This window comes from Triplophysa dalaica, chromosome 11 (genome assembly GCF_015846415.1).
Source record: "Triplophysa dalaica isolate WHDGS20190420 chromosome 11, ASM1584641v1, whole genome shotgun sequence".
NCBI classification, from domain to species: domain Eukaryota; kingdom Metazoa; phylum Chordata; class Actinopteri; order Cypriniformes; family Nemacheilidae; genus Triplophysa; species Triplophysa dalaica.
The window spans coordinates 5,297,239-5,317,866 of NC_079552.1; the positions used below are offsets into that span (position 1 = coordinate 5,297,239).

The 20,628-nt window shown below is 38.0% G+C and overlaps 2 protein-coding genes and 1 long non-coding RNA gene across 6 annotated transcripts; 2 read left to right on the top strand and 1 right to left on the bottom strand.

Moving 5' to 3' along the window:
• Nucleotides 1–210: 210 nt before the first annotated feature.
• Nucleotides 211–979, bottom strand: LOC130431391 (uncharacterized). The gene is made up of 2 exons (XR_008908235.1): nucleotides 842–979; nucleotides 211–599 (listed from the first exon to the last, which is right to left on the bottom strand). It is a non-coding gene; the product is annotated as an uncharacterized LOC130431391 (long non-coding RNA).
• A 2,419-nt stretch (nucleotides 980–3,398) lies between these two features.
• LOC130431390 (sphingosine-1-phosphate phosphatase 1-like) lies at nucleotides 3,399–15,869 on the top strand. The gene is made up of 3 exons (XM_056760380.1): nucleotides 3,399–4,393; nucleotides 9,181–9,270; nucleotides 13,184–15,869. The coding sequence occupies exons 1-3, from the start codon at nucleotides 3,695–3,697 to the stop codon at nucleotides 13,733–13,735; spliced, it is 1,341 nt and encodes a 446-aa protein (XP_056616358.1). The 5' UTR covers nucleotides 3,399–3,694; the 3' UTR covers nucleotides 13,736–15,869.
• A 746-nt stretch (nucleotides 15,870–16,615) lies between these two features.
• Nucleotides 16,616–19,882, top strand: LOC130431798 (WD repeat-containing protein 89-like). 4 transcript variants are annotated; one of them, XM_056760993.1, is made up of 3 exons: nucleotides 16,616–16,689; nucleotides 18,304–19,009; nucleotides 19,094–19,882. In XM_056760993.1, exons 2-3 carry the CDS (start codon nucleotides 18,322–18,324, stop codon nucleotides 19,591–19,593), a joined length of 1,188 nt encoding a protein of 395 aa, XP_056616971.1. In that variant the 5' UTR covers nucleotides 16,616–16,689; nucleotides 18,304–18,321; the 3' UTR covers nucleotides 19,594–19,882. The 4 variants fall into 4 exon arrangements, with proteins under 4 accessions (XP_056616971.1, XP_056616969.1, XP_056616968.1 ...); XM_056760991.1 differs by lacking the exon at nucleotides 16,616–16,689 and adding an exon at nucleotides 17,237–17,278; XM_056760990.1 differs by lacking the exon at nucleotides 16,616–16,689 and adding an exon at nucleotides 17,260–18,151.
• The last annotated feature ends 746 nt before the right edge of the window (nucleotides 19,883–20,628 follow it).

Sequence of the window (20,628 nt, forward strand, 5' to 3'; positions counted from 1 at the left end):
TACGGTTGGGAAACATCAAAAGAATTGAGAACTTGTATTTGTGAACATCATAGTCCCATAAGACGTGGAGATGTCAGTTATCCGGCAGCACAACATTGCATTGAGCTAATTCAGTTTTATTGGTCGGGGAGGGGACATTGATGTAAAGCGTAAAAACATTTTGGATTTTCACTCTAGATACATTTTTCTCCGAAGGGGTGAATCAAGAAATTGACTACACTATGCTTTATTGATGATTTGCATTTTTTCTTAATTCTATGAAGAAGCCACTCCTACAATCAGCACAATTAGTAGCAAACACCTGTTGCTGTGTCTGAGTGTGTGTAAAGTGTGTTTGTTCCTTGCTGTTCTTGATGTCTGATGAAGGCCTTGATAGTGGCCGACGTCATTGATTTTTAGCTAATAATACTTTTTCTAAAAAGAGTGAGTGTTGCACCATTTTTCATTCAGTGTGTAAAGTGAATCCTGACACAATTTACATAACTCCTTTGTGTTTGACTGCAGGATCTTTCCTTTAAGAGTGCCCTCAGCAGTCAACAACGTCGAAAGTCGCCTACTTTAAGCGAAAATATGCGGAAGAGGAGGATGTTCAGGGAAGCCTACATGGATATATACAAAAAGTGAGTGTCAGTTGATTTATCTTATCAGTGCATGCCAATAAAGATAATTATATTATATATATAATATAATGAGATTTTTTTTCTTCATAATTTTACATTTTAAATGTTTTTGAACCTATTTCCTTTTTTTGCTGACATCACCAATCACTCATGTCAACATCTCAGTTACACCTGTGCTTAAGTCTATCTTTTCTCCATCTCACTGTCTTTTTTTCCCTTACCTGTCTGTCACTCCTAAGCACCTGATCCTTTGTGAGGAGCGCAGCTGCATCCTGCGTCTGTCTCTGCAGAAGCTGCGTTTCCTAGACGACCCAGAGGCTTACCTCCGTCGCTCCGTCCTCATCAACAACCTGCTACGCAAGATCCACCTGGACGAGGTCCAGAGAGAGAGGGAGAAACAGAAAGATGATGACAATAAGGAGGAGACGGAGACAAGGCGGATTCTCTCCCCCAGCAGGAAGAGATTAAAGGTGGTGCTGACCCAGTGTCGTTCCTCGAGCTTTGGGCTCCAGGAGTTCCAGCAGTACAAGTTGCTCCCGTATTCGTCCTCCCCGTGCACATGCATCTGTGGCCTGGGGGGCTGTCACACCCTGACTCCTGATCATGGAGCTTCTGTGCTACTTTATCATTTGGATGACAAAGGATGAAATAACAGTATGTGCATGCAGTCAGTCTTTGATTTACACAGGAGCGAAGATAGCAGCAAAAGAAAAAGGGGGATTTGGGTTTTTGTACATTTGTTTGCTTGTGCAGTCTGCTGTTGAGGGTGCACCCTGCAGTTTGTGACAGTGGAAAAGCCGGGTATCTGTCTATATCAGGGTATTTTTCCTGATGCAGGAAAAAATTGAATCTTGGTTTCACTGCCTCGGTTTATTATTCTAAATAGACGTTTTTTTGCTTGAGTTAGTTACAAAGAACTGTTTTCAGGGATAAAAAGGCAGAAAAAGCCATGCACCTTGTGGTTGTTATGTTGTAAGAAGAAAAGAAAACAATTAAAATGATCAGTGTCTCGGTTGCTCCGAAGGATGAAGTGATGCTGATGTTTAACTAAAGCTTTATTGCTGTGAAATTGACTTTTCTATGTAAGTGGCTACTAGTGATTTGCTCGAACTTGGTCTGCCCTTAAACTGAAGAGTTCAGTTGGGTTTTGCATTAAATGAGGTTTTCATACTGCTAGAAAAAGGAAGAAAAATGTTTCATCAAAAAAAAAGGAAAACTAAACTGACATTCTGGTTGGTTATAGCTTAAACAGGGTGTCTACACCACACAATACATTACAGAAACGAACATGTATTTTGCTTATAAAAAGATACTATGAAGTTTACAAGCATAATTTGAATCTCTTTTTTAAATATATGATTAACTTTGCATACTGCCCATCAAATAAAAGGTTATGGGACAGATACTGTTATATACAAATGGTTCTATACTGCCCTCTAGTGTTATGGTGATGAATTTTCAGCAACATAAACATTATTTTGTTTCATTCACTTATAATTGTCTGTACAACCTACAACTTTACTAGGTTGTTTTACCCTCTGCTGACCTCTGTAATGCATTTAGGAAATCTATTCAGTTTGATAAACCAGTGAACATTGCTAGTTTTCTGCCTCTTCAATCGTTGAATCTGGTTAAATCCCTTGACAGTGTGGGTGTCAAAAATCTCATAACAATGGCCTAAAATCAGTGCATGGGCCCACGGTTAATTCAGCTTTCTTTCAGTTGTGACTGAAGGAATGACAAGGTAAAAATGCCCAATGTACTGTAAAATCTCCTGTTCCCTCCCACACAGAACCGATTCTCCTGTTGTCAAATGTTGGTTACATAAGGTTTTTAACAGGGCAAAATAGTAACATATTTTGGTACGGTATATAATGAGTGGTACTCTGCCTATTAATATTTTGTGTGTGTGTGTGTGTGTGTGTGTGTTTATGCACATTTGTATTCTAAAATGATGTTTGTTTTATTTTAATGTCAATATCTGAATGTCATTTTCTAAAAGCTAAATTGAGAGTGCTGTCTTTTGGACTTCTAAAGTAGATATGGATACTCCGTTTATTTTGAAATTAAGCTATTTTTTCAAAGGAAACATTATTCCTCGGAGAATTTAGTGCTATTTTGCCAAAAGATATTAAAGTAGCATACTAAAAAGAGAGATACGTCTATTTTCAGGCACTGCTATTAAACAAAATAAAAAAGTGAATGTTTCACTCGTTTCAGTCTCCTTTTGAATTTACGTTTAAGTAAAAGTGTATACATGGAAGAGTTACCGGGTATTAGGCTTCATCAATCTGCTTTCCATCACTGCTTGCAACCCTTGAACGCATGTTGCTAGTTATCCTTTAATTGTCGCTTTGCTGTCCAAATGGGCGCTTTTAATCTTTTATTTTAAAAATTGATTTACACACTTTAAAATGTACTTGCTCACGTATATGAAAACATTTGTTCATTATAAGACTAACTTTAAGTGGAGCCTAGCAGTAATTTTAAATTACCGTGTAATTACATACAACTACGACTGGTCCTGACGAGCGCTACAAACAGCACAGGTGTCACTTGATAATAACGGTCTGGATATTAACACGTCAACATAAATATAACAACCGAGTTACAATTAAAGGCTTAAAGGAACAAAACCAATTTAAATTGTATTTAACAGAAACAGATTACACTTAACAGACGATTTAACAAGTTTAACGTCAAGTAACGATGATTCGCTTTAACAAGATATCGCGATAACGCGAGTGGGCTTTTGATCAGGCATTACTTAAGACTTCCCGTGGGTTTACACAGATGAGGGGGCTTGATCCTGTACCATACCGGACGTTGGTACTGACGTTACCTTGCAAGTGACGTTTCTGTATTCGTTTTGTTTCAAATGCCTTTCATTAATAGTATTAACGTTAATGGTTCACGTAAATTGTCTACTCGCCTCGGTTAGATTACCTAGCACGGAACTGACGGGAATGTTTTAATAATTCACCTCTCGGTCCATTCACTGTTCAGTTTCGCATCTCCAGTTTCTTCCTCCGGTTTTACTGGGTGGTTTCAGCTTAGGGAGTTTGTTGCCGGTCATGGCAGGGGGAATTAAAACGGGATTTGTGCGTCTCGTGAACAATTTACAGGATCCGCAACATGTCGCGCACTTCCAGCGGCTGTGCGGGGTTCGCGGGTTGGAGGCGCGTGATAGACTCAACGGGGCATCCTGCCTTCGCCACGGGGATAACGTAAGTCAAAACGGAGGCGGAGATGGCATCCGTCGCAGAGCAGCAGAAACCGAGACAGACCAGGAGAAGCGCAATAACGGGGTGGCGAACGGGGCGCCAGCGCGTGAAACCGTTAACGACCGGTCATGGGATGAACAGGACGGGTCCGAACAGGATTGCGCTCGGGGATCCACGGTAAAGCCGATGCGCAGAAACTCTCTCACCGGAGATGTCGGGCAGGAGTTCCTAATCGAGAACAAACTTCTCTACTGCCTTTTCATGCTCGGTACCGAGCTTGGTAACGAACTCTTTTACATCTGTTTTTTCCCCAACTTCATGTGGAACGTGGACGCGTTTGTGAGCCGGCGGCTCGTCGTGGTGTGGGTGTGGGTCATGTATCTTGGACAGTGCACGAAAGATGTGTTCCGGTGGCCGAGACCCGCATCACCGCCAGTGGTCAAGGTGGAGATGTTTTACAACTCCGAGTACAGCATGCCCTCCACTCATGCCATGTCCGGTACGGCCATACCGTTGTCCCTATTCCTGATCACCTATGGCCGGTGGGAGGTAAGACAATTTCACTGTTCAATGCATTAAAATTCAATGCACCCCAGATGTTGTCAGGTGCTCTGTAGCAACCTAGAATGCACGAGGATTATGTCATTGGATGAAGTTATCTGTGCTAATCTTTTGTTTTATGTATTTGTTTTTGTTGCAATGTCAAATACTTTTAGGGGTCGGTGTAGGTATGTTAAGTAGAAACACCTATTAAAATAATCTGATTGTAAGTATTACATAACCCCCTCTCTATTAGTCACCTTAATTAATATTTAGGTTTTAATTAAGGAAGAATTGTATTCATTCATGAATACTTTAAAAATCCTTTATGACACCAGAATAATTTTAGCAGCAAATTATGGAAACTTTCACACACTTCACAAGACCTTGAGTGCTGCTTTTAACATTTTCTGAATTGCTAAAGTTGTTGAACCTGCTGAACATGGATAAAGATGAACCAGAGTTAACAAAAACCCCGTTGACAGCATGTTGCAACATCTTAAGATGTGAGCCCACCATGTAAACCTACAAAAAGAAGTTTCTGTGTTGTTTCACCAGTGTGGCTTTGAGAATGCAAATTCAATCGCACTTTATCTCAACCTGATAACAGCCAGATAACAAAGTAATTTAATGCGGTGTTTCTTTTTATTTCTGGACACATTACGGTTGTAAATGTTTACTTATGCCCTCTTATTTTACAAAGAAGGGTCGCTGGCTAATGGATTGCTCTTTGAGAAATGTAATAAAGAAATACATGGTGACCTCAAGATTAAAAGTGTGCAAGACAAAGTGCGTCTACACCGTTTAGAAGTAGAGCACATTTTTGGGTTGACCCTTCAAAAGACCATTTACTTCAACACATGTTTAGGTTGTAACCTTTAAGCAGAAGATTGAACCTGGTTAGTCTTATAAAATAAACACAAAAAGGTTTGTTGGCCATTAGCAGAAAGAATATTTTGGAATGATTGAAAGTTTTTTGACTCTGCTGAGGGAAAGTTTTATGAGATTAAAGTGGCGAAACCCGTTTGTGCTTACAGTGTTTCTGTGTGTCCTAAATTGCCATTACAGTCATTTTGACAGGCCAGTTTAACAAATGAGTCATGTATTCCTTAGCTCGTGATTTACAGCCTTTGCACTTAAGGACCCAGAGTTTCAAGCGGTCATCAAGTGGTGTCATATTTGTTTTTTAGTTTAGTTTCATTTATGGTTCTTAAAGGAACCGAAAGATATGTTTGTAACCAAACAAGTTTTGGCCATCATTGAATAGCCTAATAGAAGGGAACATGACAGTGGTAGTCAAAAGTGCCCCAGAACTGTTTGCTTTTCTACATTCCTCAAAATATATTATTTTGTGTTCACCAGAACAAAGCAATTTAACAAGTAAATATTTCCTAATATGGCAGTCAATGGTGGCAGGGAACTGTTTGGTTACAAGCATTCTTCCATATATATTTTGCCTGTGTTCATCACAACAAAGAAATGTATACAGATTTGGAACAACTAAGGGCAGGGCAGAATTTATTTTTTTGGTTAAGGAGAAGGGGTGTCTGGTGACATGTATCTGAATTCTATTACTAATTCTATTACTAAGATACTAATTTGGCTCGCTTTCACCCAACTCGCAGGCTATTTTATTTCAGAATAGTATTTTTTTTAATGCAAGGTGAAAATAACAAAATATGATAATTGTTATCCTTACAATGCCATATCTGTTTACTCTAACCTTTGCTGCAGGCTTTAGAGGCGATTGCATTTCAGGTTGGGTTGTTTAGTTTTAGTCTTATCTGTAAATCCAACAGAAGAGATTTTTGTCCAAACCTTCGAGCTGTTCATGTTAGTAATCAGCAGAACTTCTGCAGGCAGACTTATAAGCACTTTTCTTATCTGTTGCTCTTTCTGTGGTTTATATCTTCACCTCTGGTCTTCTTTTTGTGCTGTCTCCTACTTTTAACTTATTTTGTTCATCCATTACATACTTTATAGGTTTTTTACAAACCAGTTATTTCACCATTGTCCCAGGCAGGCACCTGCTGTTCCATATACTGTGCTGGATATAATGGTCCTTGTATCACTTTACGTTTCTTTTCTTCAAACATAATACCATGATTTTAACTCAACAATGTTATGACCATTTTATTGAGAATATGTTAAGCAGCCATTTTAAAAGGATAATGCACAGCCATCATCTGCTTCTGTCAGGGTTCAACCAAAAACAAAAGTTCTGTCAACATTTACTGACCTTCGAGTTGTGGCAAATCTTTATAAATGTCTTTGTTCTGATGAACACAGAGAAAGATATTTGGAAGAATGCTTGTAACCAAATAGCTCTTGGCCACAATTGACTACTATAGAATGAAAATTACAATGGTAGTCAAAAGTACCCCAACTGCTTTCCTACATTCTTCAAAATATCTTATTTTTTGTTCAATAGAACAAAGAATTTTACAAAGCATTCTTTCCTACTACGGTTCTAGTCATTGTTGCCCAATAACATTTTGGTTACAAGCATTCTTCCAAATATCTTTCTCTGTGTCAATCAGAACAAAGATATTTATACAGATTTGGAACAACTTGTGAGGGTGAGTAAATGAAGAGAGAATTTTCATTTTTGGATTTTCAACTGTTCCATACTTACAACCAAGGTAGATGAATAAATTTCATTAAATTATTGTAATACTAGATGCTTTAGCAGGTTTAGTGAGACACCCACAAACCCTTACTCCCACATACAGGGTCTGTTTCAACCTCCCATGTGTCATCTCACTGACTCACACATTCATACTCTGACTGTACTTTACCAAAATCTACCATGCTGTTGTCATGGCAATCACAGACATGTTAGTGTGGTGCCCTTTACACACACAAACAGTCACAACCATCAAAAGCATCCGTCCTCTTTCCACACACACAGCATACACAGCTGCAGAGAGCTCAGCTCACACACGCTCTCTTGGTCTGTAATGAGAGGCAGATGTTCACCACATGAGGTTAGCTGATTCTCTCTCTGTGCTTTCCTTCAGCATGTGGTCCATAGATCTGTGTCATGTGGGCGCAGGGCATGAGGTGCGGTCTGGATAACAAGCTAGGTCCAAACGTCTGTGTGTGTTTGCGATCGTCCTAATCCTTTTTAATGGTTCTGAATCCTTTGAATCGTGATGTTTGCACTGGAGTTACAGGATGGCTTCAGAGAAGCGTGTGATACTGTTATCTTTTCAGTGATAGTTCTGTTTTCAGCAGCTTGAAGCACATATTTTACGAAGTACAGACTTCATTTAAACCTTTTTGTTTTGTTTTGTTTATGAACACTTTACAATCTTATGAACACTATACAGACTTTACAAGTCTGTATTGGTTAATGCATTTGCTAAGATGAACTAACAATGAACAATACTTGTATAGCGTCAAAATCTTAGTTGTGTTTTAGAATGAGCTAAAACACTTTTGAAATCAGAAGTTGTATCTGTTAACATTATTATATGCACAATGAACTAACATGAACAATCTGCAATGATAAATTAAAATGAATATTTAAATGTGATTTGATTTGTTTATTACATTTCTTAACTTACTGAATTATTTTCTTACATCCATAAATTGCTACTAAAACCCTAGAAAACACTTTTTTGGTTGATACACGTTTCTTTGTAGACCATGTCTGTATAAAGCAGATTTTCTCTCTCTTCTATCTTTTAAAGCTTTATAGTAAAGTCTTGCTACATTTCCAAAAAGTTGTTGGCAGGTTCTTATCACTGAGCCGATGTTTGTTGTCAGGGCAGCAATGGGGAAATGTCCTGTTCCCTTTTATTATGCATCATTGAATGGAAGTCCCAGAGCGAAAGCAGTTTTTTATTCGCCGTGTCATTTTCTTGGCAGCTGGTCTTTCAGTCCAACTTTAATTCCATCACTGGACATAAACATGGATGTCAAAGCATGTAAATCTCTAGTGTGCTGTAATCGGTCTAAAAAAAGCAGGTCGTCAGACACAGACAGAGCTTATGTTGGTTGAATGAAGACTGCGGGAATGTGTTGTTTCAACAAGTGTTTTAAAGCGACCGGACGAAATCTGTTATATTTACATGATAATTTACATGATATTTACCCGTATGAGAGATTCACCCTTTCACCTGATTTGTTTGGACAATATTCAATAAACATTGCAGTTCAAAGTTTCATAGTCAATCACCTGACATTGGAAATGATGTAATCTAATGTTATCTCTGATGATATACCATATATGTTTATGACCATTTCAATGTCACGTTAACCAGGACACTCGGTGAAGATTGTGGATGCTCTTCTTATAGTTTATGCACTATGGTTGTTCTATGATGGGCTGAGGGTTTGGCTTTAGTGTTTCACTGTTTGTTGGTTTAACGGCCCTTTTAGCAAACGGCCCATCTGTAGACAAATTGTTCTCGTTAAAATGGGTTTTTTATTTACAAAATTATGAATTTATTGCTATAATATTACTTGCTGTTTTCCACATAACTGTTCGATCAAGCTTCTGATGTTTCTGGTCTACGCTGGAGCTTAATTTTTGTTGTCAATTTATTTTAGTTTAACAAAAAGCAGGATGCAAATAAATGTTATCATTTTCGTGAAGGTGACAGCTTCCAACTTGTTGTATCCAATGTTTTGGGGTGTTGCACAACTGTGATTTAATAGGAATTGAAAGCTGAAGGGACTAAGCTCTCGTTGGTCTATTTTTAGATGTTTGCAAGTAAAGTTCTTGGCAAGTGTTTGTTTGTCTCACCAACTAATCGTCTGAATCCGTGTTTGTGTGTTTATTTCCACAGTACCCTCTTCTGCTAGGAGTCTCTCTGGCCATCGTCTGGTGTGTGCTGGTGTGTTTAAGTCGCATATACATGGGAATGCACTCCATACTGGTGAGATACAAAATGGCACACGCACTTTACATCCGGTTTTGTCATTTATTTTTTATTTAATATACAGTTTAATTCTGTAGACCGTAGATGAAGTGTAACATATACTTAAATGTTATGTCTTCATGCACATGTCTAAAAGTAAACCTGTGCGAGGTAAGGTAACGTTTTGGTTTCCTCGTGAGAGGTGATTTTCTGGGTATTTGCCAAAGGGCGGGCACACCGGGAGAAACAAAATCCCCAGATTGTTCTTTAGCAGGCCCGATCATTACCGGAACACCCATCTGTTTGAGTAAATGTTGGTCTCAGGTTGCCAGTTGCTCCAAAATCCTCATCCATAATAAATATGTCACATGCATGTTTACAGACACAGTAAATCACATTACTACATCAGTCATGTTAAAAAACATGACAGTTCTTTTACAGTTATAAACAAAAAGTATGTTCGCTCTAATGGTTTCATTAGTTGGCGAAGTTTGTGTCTGTCTGGATTTTTCCTCCAGTTCAAAAGATCCCAGTAATTTGATGGTTTATCTACACATCTGTGCTCCGAGCGGTAATATCACCCTCAGGGTGACCTCATGCGTCTAGTCGCCCTGTTGGGGGGAGGAGTGGCTGTTGCCCTAGAGACTGTTGTCTTGGTAACAGTTGAATTGTGTTCCAAGAGTTAAACCCCTGTAGAATGGACTAAATTGCACCATTACAGCAAAACAGATGTCATGCTCATAGACTGTCATGTTCTTGTGACAAACTGTGTTGGTACAGGTCAGGAAGATAAAAACCTATTTTGAATATTTAAAAATATGTATACATCTTAATCTTTCCAGGATTTACAACGTTGCTCAATTATTTTTTTCTGATATTATGACTATTTGATACATCTTATATTTCCAGTCCTTTAACAGAAGGGTGACATTGGGCCCAGAAAGATTTTTGTTCTCTGTTTTTTTCTAACATCTGCTAGCATCAAACATTTATCTCTAGCTTTTAGTTAGTTCTCCTATCGAGGAACTTTTTTAAAAGTTAAAGATATTGGGGTGTATTTTGAACGAAAATTTGGTTTACTGATACCAAAAGCTACATGTTTGACACAACTTTATTGAGATGGCTTGATTAGACTAAGGTTATCAAGTAACACTTTTAGAGTAGAATCACAGAGCTCGACTTAAGTCTAACAATCTTTTACTGTCAAGTACACACATATTGTATGCTAAAGCAGTGAAGCTGTGAGTCTTGTGTGGAAAATGAGCCCATTATGCTTAATCCTTAACGGAAGAATGAGTTTTGCTATTCTCTAAGGCAGTGGTTCTCAAACTGCGGTACGGGTACAACTAGTGATACGTGAAGAGACCCAGTGGTACGTGAGGTGACAAAACAGAAAATTAAAAACTATAAATTACAATTTCAAATGTTCTTCATGATTGATAAATACGGAAAAAAATCTCAACCTACGTGCAATTTTAAAATAGAGTTGTATGAATTCGTGTTGTTTATTTACCATTGGTCGATGTAATACTAAAATGCAGCTCAAATACAGAGCGGAGCAGACAGATACTTTGAACCGCTGTTTAAACCGTTTTTATTGCGGTAAAGTGCTAATTCAACCCCTTTTGAATCTACTCAAGGTTAAATCAATGAAGCACGTGTTGCAGTACTGGAAAAAAAAAGTAATTACGTAAAAGTAAAAATGACTCCACAAAAACTACTCCAAGTACTAGTTACTCGCTACTTATTAGGCGGTGTTAATTAAAGAACTAAGAATAATTATTAATAGTCAAATTTTGAGATTTATATAGAAAATAGCTACTAAAAATAACATCTTTACCTTACTGAAAAAGCATATAACTGGATACAACTCAGACAAAATAACCGTTCAATGTGTTGTTCTGTCTGTCTATTATGTTTTCATTTAAAACCATTTATGCACTTCCAACACTGTTCAATCATGTGTACTGGGCCCCACAATGCAGAAATTAATAAGTAAGAGGCCCAAATACTGCATGCAACAAATCAAAAATATTTCTAACCTTAATTGCATTGGATTAGCATTAACAGTCATATCTGTAGAGGAGCTGGCTGATCAAGTACTCAACCTCAAGCCACCCAAGATGTATGTGACATTATTTCTTAGGTAGAACAATAAAGATTTTACCTTGAGTTGTGGCCGATGGTTTTTCATGGTTTGTGTCTTTAAAAGTTCAAAATACAGACAGAGGCAACATAAAAGTAATCCCTGCGTCTTCTGTAGATGTATTATTGAAGTCTTATTTAATCGAATCGATCGAACTGAAACTGAACGTTATTTGCAACATTACAACCGGTAATGCACAGTTTGCGAAACTGATTCTCATGCGTACCAATCGCATATGTTCCCTATTCACTTGTAAGGGCAGAGCACTTGATGTAGAGACTTTGGAGAGAGATGGACGATTGTATCTCATGATATGGCCGTTTGGATGAAACTCGGCGAACGAAGTGATACAGGAACTCAATATTTCACCATATCTCGGAATTTTTTTATAACAAAACAATGTTACAACAGAAGCTTAACATTAAGAAACACTTGGATTAATGCAAAGAGAGAAAATAAAAAACATTACCATGGCTCGAAACAGACAAAAATAATAGAAAGAAAAATAATAATAATAATAATAATAATTAAACAAAACAAAAACATGAGAGGGAGTTACACAAATAATAAAAATATTACAAATTACTCCTCCTCCGTGATTGGCAGCAGATGTTTTGAAATCTGTGTGACGTCATTTTTCTAGCGCGATTTGAAGGGAAGGGGACAATGGGAGGATAAATAGTGAAGGAAAGTAGCGATACAGCAGTAAAATGTTCTCAAGTAAAGGCACACTGTTTTTAAACTCCTTTATCGTACAATTCCTGAAAAAAACTTCTCACAGTAATTTGAGTATTTTTAACTTGTTACTTTCCACCACTGGCACGTTGAGATGCATTTTTGACTCGTCGCTTTGACAAGAGCCGCTGCAGTCTCTGAAGTATACGTGTATTGATTTATCTTCTGTGTTAATTATTTTATCCACATTATTTGTAATTAATATACGTTTTTAGGATTTAGGTAAGTCCCTACAAAGTTAATAAATCGCCCATAAGAGTTTACATAGCCCTGTTTACAAAACATGTTCTTTGGTTTGAAAATAGCTAGTAGTAATACATTAGAATTGGAGGAGGCGGTGTAATGAGAAAGATTCACAGCTCTACTATTAGTTTATTCATGTTTTTTCTTATTCTATGGTGGTCATTAGGTGGTGCTTCGAACAACTGATTTGATTAAAGGTGGTACTTGATCTGTAAAGTTTGAGAAGCACTGCTCTAGAGGACAGAATTTATGAAGTAGTCAATCGCAAATGCACTTTGTCCTTAGGATGCCAAAAGGTGAATTTTGAAGTTAGTGGTTAACGTTAGGAGATGATTAAAGATTTACATTTGGGATCAGTTATGGTTACTTGTAAAGGAAGTCCCCACAAAAATATAAACACAAGTACATCTGTGTGTGTGGAAGGGTATACAACATGTATTTTTAAGTCTGGTCGTTTGTGTTCTGTAATTTTTTTACAATTTTATTGTTGTGAGATCTCAAATGAAAGTTGATATTTAATCCTGTATTTAAATCACCAGATTTGTTTTGCTTTTAGTATTCATTCCCTGATCAAGGCCACCTCTTGTATTTGTTTTTCTTTCTATATTGTTCCTTGTTTCCTTTGCACCTGGAGTGTTCGTTTTGTATTTGTGTGTGCTTTAAGAATGGCAGTTTATTAATCTTCCGAACTTCCTCAACAGCTGGTAGTCGTGTATTTGTTACGGATGGTTTGGTTCTTGTTTCTGCATTATATGTTCACATATTTTCAGTTTATTTATGTGGTTTGTCATTGTTTTATTTTTGTAGGATGTCATTGCTGGTTTCCTGTTCAGTTTGCTGATCCTCTTGATCTTTGGACCTGCTCTGGACACCATTGACACATTTAATCAGACCCATCCCTACGCACCAGTCCTCATCGTCTCGCTCCACCTGGGACTGGGCCTCTTCTCCTTTACGTTGGACACCTGGAGCACCTCTCGTGGCGACACCGCCCAGATCCTGGGCTCTGGGGCGGGTATTGCTCTGGCATCCCACCTCAATCACAGATTGGGCCTGTTGTCAGACCCACCCGTGTCGATGCTGCCGCTCCAGCCCCCCGCTTTCACTCTCAGCATGATCGGGCTCTGTGCACTCCGCTTCCTCCTCGGCGTGATGATTCTTCTGGTGACCAGAGCTGTGATGAAGGCCCTCACCATCCCACTCGTGTGCTGGGCTTTTGGGATTCCGAGCAATGACGTTCGGAAAGCCAGGCAGCACATGGAGGTGGAGCTGCCGTATCGATATATCGTCTATGGAACTGTGGGGTTCAATTCACTTTTCCTCGTGCCTTTTGTGTTTGCACACATAGGTCTGTTGTGATGACGTGGAAAAGACATCCATTTAGGTTTCTGCCAATATGGACTCCCGAGGCCTATCCCAGTCTGTGATTGGATTAAACTAATGCCAGTCATGTAACACTGTGCTTTCACCTTGCAGAAGTTCCCCTGATCTGAATCATAATTTCTGTTGATTTATACTGTGGTTTAACACCCGAATATGGTGTTGTCCTCGACTCGGAGATTATTAGCTTTTTCTATACAATTTACATTGCATAGTATCTGTATGATTTAAGATTATAAAACCAATTTTGATCACTAATCTTATGAACTTTTGTAACTTCAATATGCCTGTCAGAATTATCAAGCAATACAGTGGTTTGTGATATCTAATATCATTTGTGATATTAATAATAGATGCTAGAATAGAGCTTGTTTCTGCCACACTGAGTTTCTTAGAAGGACTTAAACTCTTGCATCAAGAGTTTAGAAAGTAGCTCAGGTTTGTATGTGTTTTTTAAAGCAAATGTGTATGGACTGCCCACTTTATCTGTCAGGTGTGACCAATGCAAATTAGTGTTTAACTATCTGCAGTAGATTTACTTTAGCCGGCATCAACATTTACATTACTCAGCATTACTACATTACTCTGGCCAAAATACTTAAAGAAAGTCACTGTACAAAACAACCCCGGCGTGATGGTTTGCTGTCAGGAGCAGCATTGATGTTTTTCGAATTGAAGTTGATTAATTTTATCCGGACATTTAACCTCTGATCTTATGCAGGTTTGACTATTTCTCCAAAGACTTTTACATCTCCAAAACACTTTAATGAGAGATTGCCTTAACAGACCACTCAAAACTAGTGTCTTGATGAGGTTTGACCCATACTGTGGGTTATTTTGTTTTTGAAATTGCACTAGTGATTTCATTTCAGGTTATAGTAACTTTAAATTAGTTTGTTAAATCGACTGTTTGTGTGGGAGTCTTGTAATTGTTTATCTGAAATTTCTCATTTTGCTTCTATTTGTATGTTGCTGCTTTAAATTTGGTACGACCTGCTTGAAAATAAGGAGTGGATTGACTAATAGCTTTTTCATTTTGTGTGGTGAAACGAAGTACATATCAGATAATTGTCACCTTTTGATAATCAATGTGTTAATGCATAGATGTATATTTTGTACTGTATTGAAATGCACTGTTCCCAGAATGCACTGCTCTGCTGCCTGCTGTTCAGGGTGTTTGGCGGTTAGGTTTGTGAGACACGCCAGCGTCCTTGTGTTTTTGCTCTTCCTGTGGCCTTGTGTGTCCTCACATACACACAAGTTCCTTTTTACCAAAAGGGAAGGTGGTTTCCCAGTTCCTTTTGTAAACACGATTGTTTTATGATTCTCAGAGTGATGATGAAAACCGTGATTCTACCAAGCAAGTTTACATTAAGGGCAGATCTAGGATGAGAACACGTGTAGGAACTTAATACACAAACACTTTCCTGTTCAGTGGTGACCGTTGTTTCCTGGACCAACTTATATGTTTGTTTTTGCTTGTTGATGTCCGTAGCTTTTAGCGTATTTGGAGATAGTGACATTGAACAAAGAGAAAAATAATAAAATTTTGTTTGACCAAAAACAAGTGCTTTCAAAAGCTGTAAATACACTACATTGTAAATTGTAGGTCCCACAAATTCCTGCTATTCACACAGTTCTAGGCATTTCCTTCCCCTGGCATGTTGGTTATCAATATTTTTATAATGCTTTAAGCTTCCACTGAGACTGCCTTAGTCGGAGATTGTTTTAAAATGTCCTCGATGTCAAATTCAGATGTCTGCATCCCCCCAGATTTACCTGTTAGTCTTAAACCAAATCCAATGGAAAAAATTAATATTTAAGATGTTTTAAGTATTTTTTTTATTTGGATTTCTCTGGGTTTTTACAAAAACGTGTGTAGCATACTCTACTGCAAATAGATACCACATAGAGATAACACACAGTGCCTTTAATGTATGTGCAAAACCTTTCTTCTGTGATGTTTGATCTTCAAATAGATTTGTTTTATTTTATTTAAAGTGGAAATATTCTAAATGAAAATAATTGCTGCTCTGTCCATACTGGCCCGCAGTCAGTGATTTATATCCTGTGTTTTAAACAAGCAAAAATAAAGTTATCATTCCATGTACAACTCTTATGTGTCCCATTTTTTTTTTCCCCCACGTGTTCCAAGTTATCTTCTGTTCTTTTGTAGTGGGTGATATAGAAATAAATATATAATGTTTGTGATAAATTATGACATTACGCCAGGTGGTCATGATAACCTGATATTTCTCTGTTTGTGTAGTTTTAATCTGGTGAAAATTAACATGTTCATGTGTTTGTTCTCTCGGATATATCAAGTATATTCATATTAGTCTCTAATACAGCACAAAGCACTGAAAAACATTGATGTTATTAGGCTTTCCAAACACATTATTGTGCAAAACACTCTCTGACACCTGGCTAAAGTTTATTCACAAGCTCTGTTGTTTACGTGTGTGTGTTCAAAGAGAATAAGCAGACCAATCTACAATCTAGTGGTAAATTATTAACATAAAGTCACTTGGATGCTTCATATTTTACCTCACACACGGTCTTACACACAAAAATGTTCATCGACAAGTCCACTATGTCAAACAACAGAGAATTGATGTTCTTGGTTGACAAAAAGGCATATATACTGGTTAGGTAGGTTTTGAAGCATGGTAGCTTGTTTGAGCTAGTTTAAGATGGTTTGAAATGGTCCTAAATTCATAACCAGCTCAAGACCACCTCAAACCAGCCCATGACCAGCTAAGGACCAGCTACCATGCTTCAGAACGTACCTAACCAACAAAGCCTACATGCACTTGCTTCTTTACATTTTCTATGTTGAAAATTTCCACGTGTCCTATACAGATTAAAAAGCATGAGGAACAGGATCTTTGGAAATATGATCATCGAGGTCAACACAGGCTTGTTCTGCTCAGGTCAGCATAAATACTTCCTGTCTTCATTTGATGAGAGTGCTCATTGTTGTCAAGTTTCACTTGTTCGTGTCCTATGGGAGAGACAAAGAAAATGCAATGATACCCATGTCGTATACAGTCTGTCCCTATAATCCATGTCCCAGTTCTTTATTTTTTACTAAATCGAGAAACTGTGGTCTGTTTTGGACAAACAAACAGAACAACATTTTGGAATATGTTAGGTTGAAGAATACAAAAGATGAAACATCTAATATCTGTCTATTATTGTCAAATGACACAAATGGAGGACCCCTGCCATGTTTACGTTCTGTAGTGTTGTTTAATAAAGATAAACACTGCCATCTAACGGTAGGAACACCGCCGCGTATCCTGTCTTGCACGAATACAATTAAAATATTTATTTTCGTGTCTTCTTTTATTAATATTGGTCAATCATTCCATGTTGGTACAGTTTTTATGTTTAAAGTCAATTTGAGTCGTGTATAATAATTGTGATAGTGTTTCCGTGCGGAACTAATAATCAGCCATACTGTGTTTCCGGGGGGACATTTTAGGTGAAGGGATTCGCCGATGTCTGTCACACACGCGTGTGAGTGTTTAATCGTTGGCATTTCATGACTAAAATATATTTTTCTTCCATTGCGCGAAAGCATATACAAACATCTAGCAATGACGTTCATATTTTAGGAACTGCAGGCGGATAATAGTCTCCATTAAGCTACTGATAATGTTGTTGTGTTGAGGTACATTTTTTCTTTACACCCAAGTGGAAATTAAACTGAAATCTGAAGCATGATTGGCTCTGGTTCTATGCGTGCAATAATTATAAGATTTACAAGTTTACACAAAAATGAATTCTCCGTGTAACTATTTCAAATAACTTATCAAATAATAAAAACAAATCAGCTCATGTGACTCGTGCATTTGACGTATTTTTTGTCTTTTGGGTCATAGTATAGCATTGTGTCAGGAAGACGCTGAAATGTAAGATAACTTGCATTGAAAATCGATATACTTATACGTATATGGTATATGGAAGACATTTGTAATTTGATTGTAATAACTAGTTGAAAGGTTGTTTGTAGGCTTATACCCTACAAAGTGACATGGACTCTTCTTTGTTACTGTATATTTCTTTGATTGTGACATTTAACTTTAGCTTACACATGGAGAATTTACACTTAATGTGACTTTGTATTACATATTTTGTAAAATGGTTATATCCACACAGAATGATGTGGAATCAGAGCTGCACTTTTTAATCTCATGTCCAAACTATACACACATCAGAGAAACATTCTTCCCCCAGTTCACAAACTAAAGACTATAACTAGTTTCCACAAAAAGACAAGATTTCATACATACTGGTAGAAAACTCAAGAAGCTCAAAACTGGATGCAAGATATGTGAAATCCTGCCACAACAAAATGGATCCGTTCACCCTCACTGAGAACTTTCTCCAGTACTTTGCTCTTATATACTTTTATTTTTAACTTAATTTGTATTTGTTTGTGTTTAATTTTCCTGTGCTGCGGCAATGTAAAAATTAGTTTTATCGTGCCTATAAAGCTTCTTTGAATCTTGAAATGACTAATTCGTTTTTTTTCCTTTAAGGTTTCCATGTGATCAAGTATGGACACTCTTGAGGAAACATTTAAATCTTTGTCAATTGCCAGGAGACTGCAGCCAAGCGAGCCCGTGTATCTTTTAGACCTCTCTCTTTCATCCAGCAGTGGTTCTGCTGCAGGATCAGATGTTCTAGCTGTGTGCTGCTCTAATCACTCTGTGCACCTGCACAGCAGAGAGACACTGCGCCCACTGGGCGAGTTTCAAGGTCACACGGCTCCTGTTTGCGGGGTTCGTTTCTCTCACCTCTCCCCTCACCTGCTGTTCACCGGCTCTGCTGATGGGACACTCCGGTGCTGGGATGTAAGACGACCCTGTTCAGACTCCACACAGGTGTTCCGTAGTGATTCGACACATTCTTACTGCTCGTTTGGCGTGAGCTGCAATGATCGTGTGCTGTGCGCAGGCACAGAGCAAGTGGGAGAGGACAGTTTTTTAGTATTCTGGGATGCTCGCATGGTTCAGGAAGGGGATGAGATGGCCTCAAAACAGGGCGGTCTGCTGGGCGTGTACTCTGAGTCACATAGTGATGACATCACTGCTGTACAGTTCCACCCAGAGCAAGCAGACCGGTTGGCCTCTGGAGCTACAGATGGACTTGTGAACATTTTTGATCTGAGTTTGGGAGGAGAGGATGATGCTCTCATCACGACATGCAACTGCAATTCCTCAGCGAGCTCCCTTTGCTGGACAGGTAAGCATTTTTTTGTTAAGTGTAAACATATGCTTTTGTAAATAAAGTGTGAAATATTTGTGAATTTATTTCATTTATTGACAGGCAAAGATCTTGACCAGCTGCTTTGTCTGACCCACGATGAAGGGCTACACCTGTGGGATGTGGCTCACCCAGACAGCGATGACACTTTGACCCTTCTGAGTTTCAATGATGCGCGAACACTTGTCCAGCTCCCTGATGGAGCTTCACTTGAGTATTTTGTGGGTGGAACATGGCTATCAGATGAGGGACGTATTCTTTTAGTCGGAGGGTCTAATTCTGGTGAGCTCCACCTGGTTGACTGCAGTGGAGGTGGTCTGAGGTTAATCAAATCCCTGAAAGGGGGTCACTCAGCCACAGTGAGATGCTTCCAGTGGGACGTGAACGGTCAATCTCTGTTGACGGGAGGAGAGGATGGCCAGCTGTTGCAGTGGAAGGCGGGAGCAGAGGAGATTGGTGTGGGAAAAAAAGATACTCTGAAAAGCATTTCTTCCATGCAGCTTAAAACTAAAGCCCACAGAAAAAATGCTCAAAGGAAAGACTATTCCTCCAAGTTATTATGATAAAAATATTAGTGTCACTAGTGTGGCAAAATGTTAAGATGCATAGCATTTTATATTCTGTGATTTGAAACATTTTGTCTATTTGAAAGCAATTTTGTAGCTTTTGCTGACTAGACCATTTTGATTGTGCTTGCTATTATTATCTTTGCCGTGGGCTGACATCAAAGCCTTATATATATTTTTTTATATATGTATATTTTAAGTTAAGCAGATTGCAGCAGCAGTATACATTTTATGACAATAACACAGACCATTTACATTTTAAAATAAATAATTAATATATAATACATTTCTACCATTTGTACTTCATTGTCATATTGATCTTGCTCAGCAAGCAGGTGCTTTCATTTAACCAAAAAAACTAGTAATGTGTTCTCCATACTGCAATAATTCTTTAAAAACTTGGATGTCCACTGTGTTAAAAGACTCATGACAGATTGGGGATCAAATTAAAGAACATTAATGAGCTCCAAAAAGTTGATGTTTTAATGTTTATCATATGGACAATTGGACATCATTGTTGTTTTCCTTATAAAACGCATTTTCTTGATGAATTTGTTTTACTATTTTGCATCTGCATCATGGGGCAAAATTCATATAAAATGAGGGGAGCCCATATCAGAAACAGACTTAAATTATGTACTGTTTCTGTTAAGGAAATCTATTTTAAGTTTTAGTGCCCACGCACTGGGGCATACTATCACAAAACGGAAGTGGCTGCTCTCGGTACTCCAAGTAGCTACATTTGGCCTACTTTAAAGGTAAAATTTTTTGAACACGTGTGGATTTTTTATTGCAACTTCAACAACATACAAACACAATGCAGGGGGTAAAAAGAGACAAATATCACAAAATTTAAAAATAGCATTTGAATGACAAGAATGATATTCCGAAGAATGTTAGCAATTTTTAATTCTGGAACATCGTTGACTACAATAGTAGGAAAAATGTCAATGGTAGTCAAAGGTGCCCCAGGACTGTTTGTTTTCAAAATTCTTCAAAATAACAAATTTTGTGTTCAATCCTTGAAAAATG